Source organism: Symsagittifera roscoffensis, chromosome 1 (assembly GCF_963678635.1).
Source record: "Symsagittifera roscoffensis chromosome 1, txSymRosc1.1, whole genome shotgun sequence".
Taxonomy (NCBI): Eukaryota; Metazoa; Xenacoelomorpha; order Acoela; family Convolutidae; genus Symsagittifera; species Symsagittifera roscoffensis.
In genome coordinates this window covers 76,774,353-76,786,902 of record NC_087062.1, presented here as the reverse complement: position 1 = coordinate 76,786,902, position 12,550 = coordinate 76,774,353, and the positions used below count along the sequence as shown (strand labels likewise).

At 40.4% G+C, this 12,550-nt stretch overlaps 2 protein-coding genes across 2 annotated transcripts in view; one reads left to right on the top strand and one right to left on the bottom strand.

The window, feature by feature from the left end:
• Nucleotides 1-12,550, bottom strand: part of LOC134849377 (kelch domain-containing protein 1-like) — a 381,010-nt gene that overhangs the window by 245,601 nt on the left and 122,859 nt on the right. The window lies entirely within an intron of this gene.
• Nucleotides 2,632-7,120, top strand: LOC134849251 (cytosolic carboxypeptidase 2-like). Its single transcript, XM_063866495.1, has one exon. The coding sequence runs from the start codon at nucleotides 2,811-2,813 to the stop codon at nucleotides 7,044-7,046; it is 4,236 nt and encodes a 1,411-aa protein (XP_063722565.1). The 5' UTR covers nucleotides 2,632-2,810; the 3' UTR covers nucleotides 7,047-7,120.

The window sequence follows — 12,550 nt, the reverse complement described above, 5'->3', positions numbered from 1 at the left end:
TTTAGAGCAGGGTTAAACTGGCAAGTTTATCTTACCAAATTTTGATAGTTTCATAGAGGACAACTCTGATTATTTGAAATTTCTAAATAAATGATTGCCGCAAACTGTCCTTACTTTTAAATTTATCTCCAAGTGTACTTACTCACTCGACGAAACTTCAACAAAGACAAAAAAGTTCGAGGCATTTCAAAAATGTTAAAGACAACGTTTTATTTGATACTCCCACTTAAGTACAAACAGTTTGCAGTTTGCACCGGCGATCATTTTTTGAAGATTTATGGTGTTTAATATGTGCAACATTGCCTGATCGAAGACTGATTCTCCGCGTTACGTTCACTTCACTTTTTTCTCAAGTTTATGCAAGAACCAAAATAAGTTGCTGAAAAACTATTTGGCTTTTTAACTATCCCATTTTGATCAAGAATAACAATCCGAAGAATTTTGAATTGCCATCTGAGAATTGAAATTTGAAGGATGTTTAACCTGCAATCTTTTTTTAGAGCGGTTGATACTTAAAAATTGCCAATTTGGCCTTATCAGGTCGGTTAAAACAAAATAGGGCCGTACTATCGTACTATATTTTTCAATGTCATTAACATAATGTATGCTGGCGCTGATTTTTTTTTGCTTCAGATTACTTTCAGTTTTATTCTTTGAAATATTCCTTAGCACCTCGCTGTGAACATCAACTGTGCATCAACTGTGCTACAGTTGATGCAGATTTTTAGCTGTTGATGCAATTGTGAAATAATGCAATATGTGAGATTTTATGATAGTAAGTATTGGGTTAATGACATTTTTTTATTTTGACTTTCGAAGAATTGCGCTCAGGGTGGTTTTCTTCTCTAGACAAAATTTGATGACCAACTGCTTTTTTTCGGCGCGCGCTTCCCCCTCGAAATAAGCCCATATTGGCGCCAAAGTCGCCTTTTTTTGAAAACTTTTACGGTCCGTCAGCTAGAAATGAATACCTCAAAAAAATAGGAAGGGTGACCCTTTGGGTCGGAAGGGGCCGAATCCCTGAGGAAGGGTGAGCGATCCGCAACCCCATTCCCCTTAAATCCGCTGGTGGGTCGGCGCATTCAGGGCTTCGCTCTGATACGAGCAGTCTTGTTTCCATTTGTGAAGACAGCGCGTCTATACGAGTAAACATCCGCTCAACATCTTTTCGATTAAAATTGAATACGCAAATTATTTTCAACTGTTTACTAAGACGCAAGAAAAAACTTGAAAAAAAACAAGGTTTTAGGCTAGCTGTTTTATTGTTATTCGAGGAAAAATTCTATGTTATTCGAAGAATTTCCTTCATGAAATTCTATGAAATTATTGTTATTCGAAGAATTTCCTTCATTTGACATAGAATGATTTTCTTTCAATTAATTTGTTCGCTCAGTAAAAATGGTGTTCAAAACAGAAACTAGTAGTTCTAAATCCACAGAAGTGGAGGGCGCAAAATAATAAATGAAGAACATCCATGGTACTAGCAACATAAATCAAAGGCTTCTTGCAGGCCCTGGTTTTGGTTGCGTACGTAGTTAACCTTTCAAAGCATGCACAAATATATCTTAAATTTGAACAACTTTGGGAATATGGAACTCCTTTGCCCTCTGCTTCCATTAGAATGAATATTATAAACTGGGACTATTAATATAGATAAACTTTTGCTACTATATCGGACTCCTCCCGAATTGCACAAAAGTCTCTGGAATATGCGCCCGATTGCTCATATAAGTATCAAAACATTTTTTTTCTGTCAAAGTTTTAACCGCATTCGTGTATCAGCTGGCGCTCGCAACGCTGCATTAGTACCAGCTTCAGATATTTCGCCTTGTTTCTTCGAATACCGCATATGAAAACTTTAACTAAGTTTTTTATCAAAGAGCAGACGTCTTTGATTTGTTTTCCAAAATATTTCAGCTATCTGCCCCAATATGTCAACAACAACAAACACATGGTAAATGTAGTATCTTTGAGTACATTGTTTTGAAAAAAGGTGCAGCCATAATTTTATACGGTACTTGATTACTCAGAACCAGACCGAGGGGGAAGTTTTTGTAGTGACTGAGTGTATAAAATACAGAGAAAGGGCACTTAAGCTACAAGACCCATGCTCTTTCTATAAAGGACCTTGAGGCCAGTTGCATGCCTAAACGTTTTTCGAGAAAATGTTCTTTAGAAATAAATCTTTGATCGGTTTATGAAATAGAAGGCTTAAAAGGCTTTAGAAGGCTTAACATAAAAGGCTTTGCCCCATTGTGAGCTAGCTTGTTCGTTTCATTGATTTTTTTGACGTTTCGCAAGCACACACTTCTCAAAACAATTGAAAAAGTCCAATGAGTCACAAGGTTATCTTAGTAAGAGAGGTTTTTTCATTGTTTTGAAGTTAAAAAAGTCACCTTCGGACCCGGCGCGAATGAATGTCAAGATTTTCAGATCATGTTGGTTGCATGTGAGCAAAATAGGTGGTAATATCAAAATAGTTGATGATTTGAATACTGTACGTTTCTCGCAAAGCTTGAATTGATTCAATTAAAATTTTACAAGCATGCGAAAAAACTAAATTGCACGTTCGAGTTTCGAAAAATATTTATCAATGATTTTTTTTATTAAAGCTTGATTAAAAGTTAAGCCACATGAATGAATATACCATCACGAACTGATCATAGTCAAGTGAAAGCTGTTATACTTGATATCATAGGTATAGCTTCGGTCGAGTTAATTTAAACGAAGCGAGATATTTACAAAACCATTTGATTTGAAAACCATTTTTACAGTTTTTCGTTGTCATACGAAACAAATTGTAATTGAAAATGGCATCGAATAGCTTATCACACTCCTCTATTCAGTACCACGAATTCCACCGGAAGTTTGATTTGAATCCTTACCAGAGTTTCATGGAAAAACATCTTCAACATTACGGATATTTCTCGTCGAAAAACGAAGCCGAACGAAGCTTCTCGCGAGAAACAGAATCAAAACGAAACGAAATGGGAAACGTAGATGAAAACGAAGACGATGCGAAGTCGAACCAGGTTCAGATGTTGTTGAAAGATGGAAAACAAGTAAGCAAGCTGAGAGAACCGAGAAACCTCTTCGCATTGATGGTGGGTCCAAACATCGGGGCAAAGTACCCGTTTGACATGCAGGTGCTTCCACAACCAATCGAGCATATACACTGGGTTCCTGAAAAACCAGAGCCTCTTTATAAGTTTACCGGAACTGAACCAGCGCCCATGGTTAAGGGTGTAGATCGAGGGGGAACGTTAGTCTATCAATACATTGCCACACATACCGACTACTTTGTACGGTCCGCCGTCCGTGGAAACTGCCAATTGCGACCGGTTAATTTTTCGGATTCCAATTTAGATAACTTAAAGTTCGAATCCCGATTCGAATCTGCCAACTTAGAAGAAGCTTTAAAACTAGGACCCCACGAATACGAGTTAAGTCTTCGCTACGATTTGTATACTGAAAAACACACGCAGTGGTTCTATTTTCAAGTCTCAAACGCAAAGCCTGGAGTTAAGTATCAGTTCACAATTGTAAACCTAATGAAAAGCAACAGCTTATACAACTCTGGAATGAAACCGTGCTTCTATTCGGAAATAGACTCAAAAACCAAAAAAATAGGCTGGCGCAGGGAGGGATTCGATATCAAGTACTTTAAAAACAACACACAGCGACCGGACAGTCATCGCCCCTTTTACTCTCTGACCTTCTCGTTTGAGTTCTTAAATGGCCCTGAAGATAAATGCTACTTTGCTCACTGTTATCCTTATACTTACACCATGCTGCAGAATTATCTGCAAGACATAGCAGACCATCCAGCTAAATCCAAGATTTGCAAACAGAGAATTCTCTGCAAAAGTCTAGGTGGTAACATTGCATACGTTCTTACAATCACAAACCCTGCAAGAGGTCAGCCAGGTCAAGTATCGAGGTCAAATCAGGGTTCATTTGGGGGCAAAAAGAGTGTGGTCATAACAGCCCGAGTGCACCCGGGTGAATCGAATGCGAGTTGGATGATGAAGGGTGTTTTAGACTACCTTTTAGGCGACTCCCCAGATGCAAACTTACTTCGTGAGAGTTTCATCTTCAAAGTGATTCCCATGTTGAATCCAGACGGGGTAATAGTAGGAAACTATCGATGTTCCTTAGCCGGCCGGGACTTGAACCGCAACTACAAATCTGCTCTACGCGACGCATACCCCACAATTTGGTCCACGAGACAGCTAATCAAGAAAATGCGAGACGAGATTGGCGTCGTTTTGTACGTTGATTTACACGGCCATAGTCGCAAGCAAAATGTGTTCATGTACGGATGTGAAAAACTGTCCGTGTCAAGTCAAAGACTCAAATCGAGAATCTTTCCATTCATGTTGTCCAAAAACAGCCCGAGCGCATTTAGTTACAAAAGTTCAAAGTTCAAAGTGCAGAAAAGCAAGGAAGGATGCGGTCGAATTTGCATGTGGAACATGGGAATAAGTAATAGTTACACCATGGAGTCGACCTTCTGTGGGTCAACATTAGGTCAAAAAAGAGGGTTCCATTTCAGCACGAAAGACCTCGAACTCCTAGGATACCATCTGTTGGACACTTTGCTCGATTATTCAGACCCGAATCCGATAAAATACGCAAAAGTTCTGAGCGAATTAGAACTAGATTTGAGGCGAGAAATAATGAAAAAATGGGCGGCGAAGGGAATCAAACGGGATATTTCTTCAATTTCAGAGAAAGATCTGGCCCAGATGCTTGAAGCGGCCTCGGATTCCGAAGTCGAGAGTAGCACAAGTGGCTCAGATAGTTCCGATGACAATGGTTTGCCAATCCACATGATGGAAATGACACAGCAGCCTCTGAAAACTTCAGTGAAACGACTTAAAACCAAAAAAGAGTTGGACAAATTTAGACACGTTACACTAACAAACACAGAAACAAAGTTGAAATTGAATAAAAACATGAGCAAGTTTCCTGAAACGAAGATGACCAAGCTTGACGAAGCAAATTCTGACTCGAAACATCGAATTGCTAAGTTCAACGATGCAAGTGAACAGAAGGCAAGAAAAGACAGTCGTGAAGAATCGGCTAGCAGTAAGAAGTCGCTAATGCGCTACGCAAGTACAAAAAGGCGGGAACAATCATTGATCAATTTGCGAGAGGTAGATTCAGGTCCGTCTCGGCTCGCAGGCATGGTAGATTTTAGCGAACTGTACTCGGAGCCTCAGACTTCGATTGCTGATGTCGAAGTGTTTGAAGTCGGCGGGCTTACCAAAAAAGGGACCACGAGACGGGATGTTTCAACGCAATTCACGCCGCTTCCTCAAACCCACAAACATGTGCTGGAAACATCAGCTGCACAACAACGACAACAAGATCGTCTCCGAGACGCAAAAAAGAAGGCACAGTCGATGTTGTCTCCATTCGGCGAATGGAACAACAAGCCGGGTAAAAATTCAATGCAAGTTGCGAGCTCTTCGAATCCAGTGAAACCTTCAGGAAACGATCAAACCATGCGCAACTTGGAAAAAGCGTACAAAGATCAGAGCTCACTTCACTGGTTACCGAAACAAATTCGGAAAAACAATCAAAGTAACATTAAACATATGAGTTCTACGGCTACAAGCCAAGATCGCATAATCCCGGCAACATCTTTGAACCCGAAACCTCGAACCGGTTCAGTTCCTGAAGCAGCGCAGATGCCGAACAATTCATTGAGCTACCCGAGAGGAGCCGAGATGCAGCAGTTGTCCTTAACCGAGCGTCTTATTTCAAAGAACGGAATTGGAGGACTTAATTCGGAATCAATGCAGTTGATTAACAATTCTGAACAAGAAACGAAAAGTTTTTTTGCTTCTCATTTAAGACTGAATGGAATAATGTCCCAAAGTTTCGAAACTTCAACAGATATGAAAAATAACGCTTGTTTTTCTGACTCTCCGAACTCATTTGTAAAAACAAAGCCGGATGAATCAATTGAACGCCCTAAGCCAACTACCATTTTCGGCGAAGGTTCCAAAATCAAAAACAAGAACGAGGGATTGATTTATCTCCGAGCAAGTCAAGAGCGAACTGCAAATGAAGAAAAGCTTCAGAAAGAAAGAGAAAAATTCCACGAAAGTCTCAACAAATCAAACGAAAACCAAAATCCTCAAAAATCAAGAAGCGAATTCAGATTCAAAATTGATAATTTTGGCCAGAAAAAGAGAGCGACCGAAGATATGAACAACCAGGAGAGAGTTGAAAGTCGGTTGGAGAGCGAGTTGGAAGAACTTGGAATTTACAACGACTCGGAAAGCGAATCGGACAACAGATTAAAGAGTTTGAAATGGAAATCTAACATCAGGTTGGAAAGTGGCCGTAATTCAGTAGACGTCTCTCTTAAAAACTCAGAAGTCAAAAATGATATCCAAATTTTGACACCCAATGGAAAGAAAGTGAAAATTGGGGACCCTATTATATCTGCTGACGACGCTGGGTTGAATTCGGACATTGCGATTGCTCCCGAACTCCTGGAGATCCAAGAGCAAAAAGTGCGACTAGCGAGCGCCAAATCCGAAGTGCGGCATCGAAAATTGAGATTCATTGATGAAGTCCACTCAGGGAACGATGACAACAGTTATAAAGATTCCGAAGATAGAAACCAAGAAAGCGCCGTGACAGTCGATTCAAGTCGTGAAAAAGACAGACAAGTAGCCGAATTAGGCAACAAAAATGATAAACACAGAAAAACTTTGGATCAAGCGGACTATCAGGGACTGACTGTTAGGGAGTTCAGTTTTGGACGGGTACAGTCGCAAAAAAATTCGGACTCAAAAATCAGCGAACATTACCCACGGCAGAACTTCTCAACTGATGGCAATAGTCACAATAGTTTGGTTAATATTTCGCTCAGTAAGTACAGTAAGTTCGAACACAATTTGAAGCTCAGTCCAAGGCCTGTGTCCGATCACTCCCTTATGTCCAATCGGAACCTGAAGCCTCCCGTGAAAAGATACGAGACAACCCAGAAAAAGAAAATAGACATCGAAGGGTTTCTGAAAGAGTAAATTGAACTTTCATTAACTTCAATCAATGATTTCTCATCAATAATTTCCATTCATCTAATTAACCTTAACTGAAATTTCTCCGATGTGATGATTTTATCACTTCTCAATGCCTGAGCGACCCTTGAGTTTTCTGATGCGGCATCAGTTCTAAGAGATAGTCAACTTTAGATCGCGCAAGAAACATTCAGTTATCTACAAAAAATTGAGGGGCGCCAATATATAAATGAAGCAGCCCGAAATTCAGCTTAAATCAAATTGTGTAGGCTTGATAACCGCTTAAAGACTCACCAGGCTATCGACGAATTGAACTAACATTTAACAACACTGCTATAATCAGGCCGAAGCCCTGAATTCTCTAACTGCTATGGGGCAGTGTTCGCTTTAAAATTGGATAAAATTTGCAAAAAAAATGGAGTAAAAAAATTGACTAAGAGATTTTTCTTTATCATCCCCCACACGCTGTGTAAAGTACAAAAAAATAGATTTCGCAAAAAGCAGAGTATTAAATACGCCAAATAGAACGACTCAATTTAATTGCCTCAATGAAAGGATTGCTAATACTGAATAAATCTTAAAAGTCAATGCTCGCAAATTGGTCAAAATAACAACCTTCAAACCCTCAGAACTTTTCATAAACTAATCACAGGTAAAATCTACTTTTTTAATGTTCAGTTCAGGACAACAATTCACTTCGATTAATGTAGAAAAAACTAGCCATTAAAAATTGTAACTTCTCTGGAGGAAACCCCCCCCCCCCCCCCGAGAATATATGCTCCTTCGGAAGTCGGAACGAAAAAATATTTCAATTGTGATCTTTTTTGCTAAAATAAGCAAGTAACAATGTTTTTCTTCTATTAACATAGAAATTGTCGACTTAGCACGGTTCGAAACTTGTTCCAAGATGAACTGAGACATGGTTCTCTCAAAGTCTTTAAATCCTGTCAATTAAGTTCAAACTAGCTTTTCTGTCTATAATTGTCTTGTCTTGTCTTGTTTCCCATTTACGCCCTGGGGCCTTGGGTTCGGAGATCTTGGCATCCGTGTCGCGTCATATGCTTGGTCAGGTTGTTCGATGTGATAGGCGTACCGCAACCTGGGCACTTCACTCTAGGTCTGAGACCTGTGTATTTGTTGGTAGTGATTTCGTCGTTTTGTTGGTCACGATTTTTGCAGGTTTTGTAGTGGTTGGTGAGCTGGGCTTTTTCCGGAAAGGCTCGCTTGCATCCGGGGCACTCGAATATTTTTCCCGCCTGGCGGTGACCGCGTCTCTCGTGTGTTGCTCTGCCCGATTTGCTTTTGCAGATTCTACCGCACCCCTCCACCCTGCATGTCAGTCCATCATCCTGTATCTGCTGCTTTCTATTTACCACCTCCTGTTTCCTACAATGTTCCGCTACTGCTTCCTCCCATTTCAGTAGGTATTGGTGCCTCATTCGTATGAATTTCTTCCATTTCATACGGTCGCTTGCTAGGTTTCCTGCATTGGTCCAGTCTTCCCCTGCCTCCTGAACCATTCTTTTCCAGTAGCTAATGAGGCCATTCCTCAGGTAGCCTGAGCTTGTCTGGGGTTCGGCCCAGTTCCCGAGTACAATTTTCTTGACGGCACGGCAATCCGGCATTCGCAGAACATGCCCGAGTCTCTGGAGAGCTCTTATCTCTACTTTTGTTCTGATGCTTTCAATTCCCAGATCCTTCCGTATTTGGAAGCTATTGACTCCTTCATTTTGCATCCGTAGTAGCGCGCCCGCCTTGCCATTATTCCACACAAAACGGTAGCATCGATCTGCTATACTCTGTAGTTTGTCCGTGTCGGTTGCTGACCATGATCTCACATTGGAATCAAAAAACTAGCCATTAAAAAGTTGAAACTTCTCTGGAGGAAACCCCCCCCCCCGAGAATATATGCTCCTTCGGAAGTCGGAACGAAAAAATATTTCAATTGTGATCTTTTTTGCTAAAATAAGCAAGTAACAATGTTTTTCTTCTATTAACATAGAAAGTGTCGACTTAGCACGGTTCGAAACTTGTTCCAAGATGAACTGAGGCATGGTTCTCTCAAAGTCTTTAAATCCTGTCAATTAAGTTCAAACTAGCTTTTCTGTCTATAATTTATGTCAATCGTTCTGTTCTCCTCCGATGTTAGCCATCGTTGACAAGTACCAGCCCTCAGAATGTCTGAGACCGTCTTTAGACCGTCCATTATTGTTTTGATCACTGATACAATTAAGTTTGGGCTCAAATTCAACAAATCAAATCAGCCTTTTTAACAAGGCACAGCCGGCAGGCCAAAGAATTTTTAGATAGGCCGTTTCAATTGAGGAATAGTTGCAAAAAAAACCCTTAACCCCACGAAGTTATACTTTGCAAAAATCCTTAGGAACCCTAGTGGCGGACGTGGAAGGTAAGAATAGAATAGATCCGAACAAACACTAATCTCGAATCAGTACTTGTGCCTAGGGGAAAAAGGACTAGTCGAATTGCACAAAAGGAGACCGTACTTTGATTTGGCAGCCACACATTATCCAAGGTTACTTGGTGCTACAGAAAGAGAAATTAAAAAGGAGCGAACCGAGATCTACGAGGTGTTTAAATTTCTGCCGCGAAAAGATGGGCAAATCACTGGAGCAATTTCACTCAGTGTTGAGCAGTCTTGCGGCAAGGGGCAATTTCGGACTGCTGGAGACACGGTTATTGAGATATATATTCATCGTGAACATGACAAAATGTGAAGCCCAAAACGAGCTGTGTAGATCTAGTAAAACACCGAAGGAAGTATACCGAATAACGCTGTCGTATGAACGGGGGGGAGCAGACGTATGTTTCAACATCTGGGGACCAACTGCAAGTGGGCAGACAGCCGGAGGACTAAAAATCAAGACGGAACCGGTGGGGACAATAGGAGGTGGATATAGGAAGACCCGAGGGAGAGCACACGGCTCAGTCCAAGGGAGAGGACAATTCCGAGGCATAACTATTATTGGGGATCGCAGATGCTATAACTACGACAAACCAGAAGTTACGAGAGAATTTATGAATCAATGTGAAACCAAGGGAGTTACATGCATTTTTTGTAGGTATAATTCGACGACAGGAGGACGGTGAACCGTTCGATCCGGATGACATGTAAAATTATCCGAACTAACACCGGAGGATCAAAAGTGCCTTAACTATAAAAATAAAACTCCACTTATTTGAAACGAGGCCGGTCAAATTAGGTCGAAAGGGTCGGCGGCTTCAGCATCCATCAAAGTAATTGGTCGAAATTGACCGTCGATAATAGGACGGAACTTTATGGGCATACTGGGAATGCAGCTGATCTAGAAGGAGAGAAGAAGAGAAGGTCATCACAATACAGTACGAGGTGGACATCGATATTCCAAACTGTAGCAGCGGTAGAGCTACTTCAATTTTTAAAGATGTCTGAAAAATTCAAATATATTAGGTTCTGGCAAAAGTGTTTGCGAATCTAACGCTCATCCAACAATAAGAGAGAAGATTTCCGATGCCATTACAAGATAAAATCGATGCCAAATAATATTTATACTCATATGTCAGGGGCACAGGGAGAAAATAGAGGATTGTACGGACAAATCTTTCATCTCACCATTAATAGGAACTGCTAAAAAGGACGAATGGGTAAAACTTGCTCTCGAGGTACGTGAACTAAATAAACAGGTGCATTATAACAAAAATCAAATGCCGAATTTTGAAGAATGGATGGGTACGGTCGGGTAAACATCAGCGAGAAAAAAAGTGTTGGAAAATAATTTTCGACAATGGATTTTAATACCCGTATTATCAACTGCCACTCAGTCCGAATATAATTTTTTGGAAGTCCGGGGAAATGGACGGGACATGCCATTTGGAGACCGTTTTTTTGGATTCACAACTATGCCGACGCAATTCCAAAAGGTAATTGATTCGATTTTATCAGATTATCCGTAGTCACATGCAAGCATTGTTGGTATACTGGTGGTAACAATAGGACCAGAAATTTAACACGTCAACAGTTGAAAAGATCTCAATGAAGCTAGATAAAACAACTTTGCGCTTAAACTAACTAAATGTAGATTCGCGCAAAAAGAATGCGAATGGTTTGGCCATAAAATAACGCCAACCAAACTAACGCCGCTAATCCGAAACGCGGACTCAATCACAAAGCGGAGACGATCCTGCACACTATCGCAACCGAAATTTTTTATGCGGTCAATATATAATTTGGAGGAACACCTCTCAGCAAGAACTAAAAGATCAGCACCGTTATGGTCGCTGCTAAGCAAGAAAAACCGTTTCCGGTGGCCAGAAGAATGTCAAATTAGAGAAATTGAAATGCCAAGTTGCAAATATAGTGGAACTCACATATTTCCACATGTCCATAAGGATATAAGGATACTTTGCAAAGCAGGCCACAATGGCCTAGGTGCCCTTCTAGAACAGCTCGGTTCCGAGGGTTCGCGGTCAATATTGTTCTTATCGCATTATCTGAACGATGCCAAGAAGAAAGACTCGACAAACAAGTCAGGAAACTAGCGGTAGTGTGTCGCGGCAGAGTTTTTAAAACTATGTTCTGGGCAGCCATAAACAATCACAAAGCCGTCATATTGTTTTTAACTGGTAACAATTAGAAAAAAAACAATGTTTAGCCGACTAAAAAGATACCTTGACCGCCTGATTGCATTCGACGTCAAAGTGAAGCACAAGCCAGGGGCTAAAATCGGACTAGCAGATTACATTTTCCGAATCCCAAATAGCGAAGCAAAACCCCTTATGATTTAGGAAAGAGTGTTCACGGTAGCAAAAATTAAGTCAATTTGTAGCGCCCTCAAATTTGATAATAATAGTTTATCCGAACAATCGGACATAAGTTAAACAATATCACAGGCGAGCAATTCTTCGTCAATCAATCCCAAGTATGCAAATATCGATAGTCAAAACGGTCGGTAGAGGGAGAATTATCACGCAGTACGAAACCAGTCAATCACAATGCAGGAATTTGCATAAATCGAGAGCCACGCTACGAATTCTCTAATGTAGTTGGTAAATTTAAAAATTCCAAAGAAAGTTACACAGGAACTAACAATGTCTATTCTTACGCCAAAAAAACGTGTAATCATTTAGAAAACTCGAAAAAAATTCTTAAAAGACACCCTATCCTTGAAAGTAGCGACTTTTAGGAAAAGTTCCAGAAGTAAAGGAGCCTAACGAGGCACACCAACTAGATTTTTTGGGTCGAAAAAAAGTATTTGATGAATCAATTAAATCAAAGAAGTTATGATATATAGCAATAGAAATGTACTACGATGGCCATCAGCAACATTCTATAAAACATATTGAGCAAGCAAGATTCGTAAATTTCTCAAAAGATGTGCAATCATGAGAACTCAGAAACCAGATCAACCATGGGGTTTATAGGAAAAATCAAGTCGGCCCATGCACTTATTTTATTTAGAAGGAGTTAAAAGCTTTCTGCATTGGAGAGGGTATAGAAATAGCACAGTGGTCAG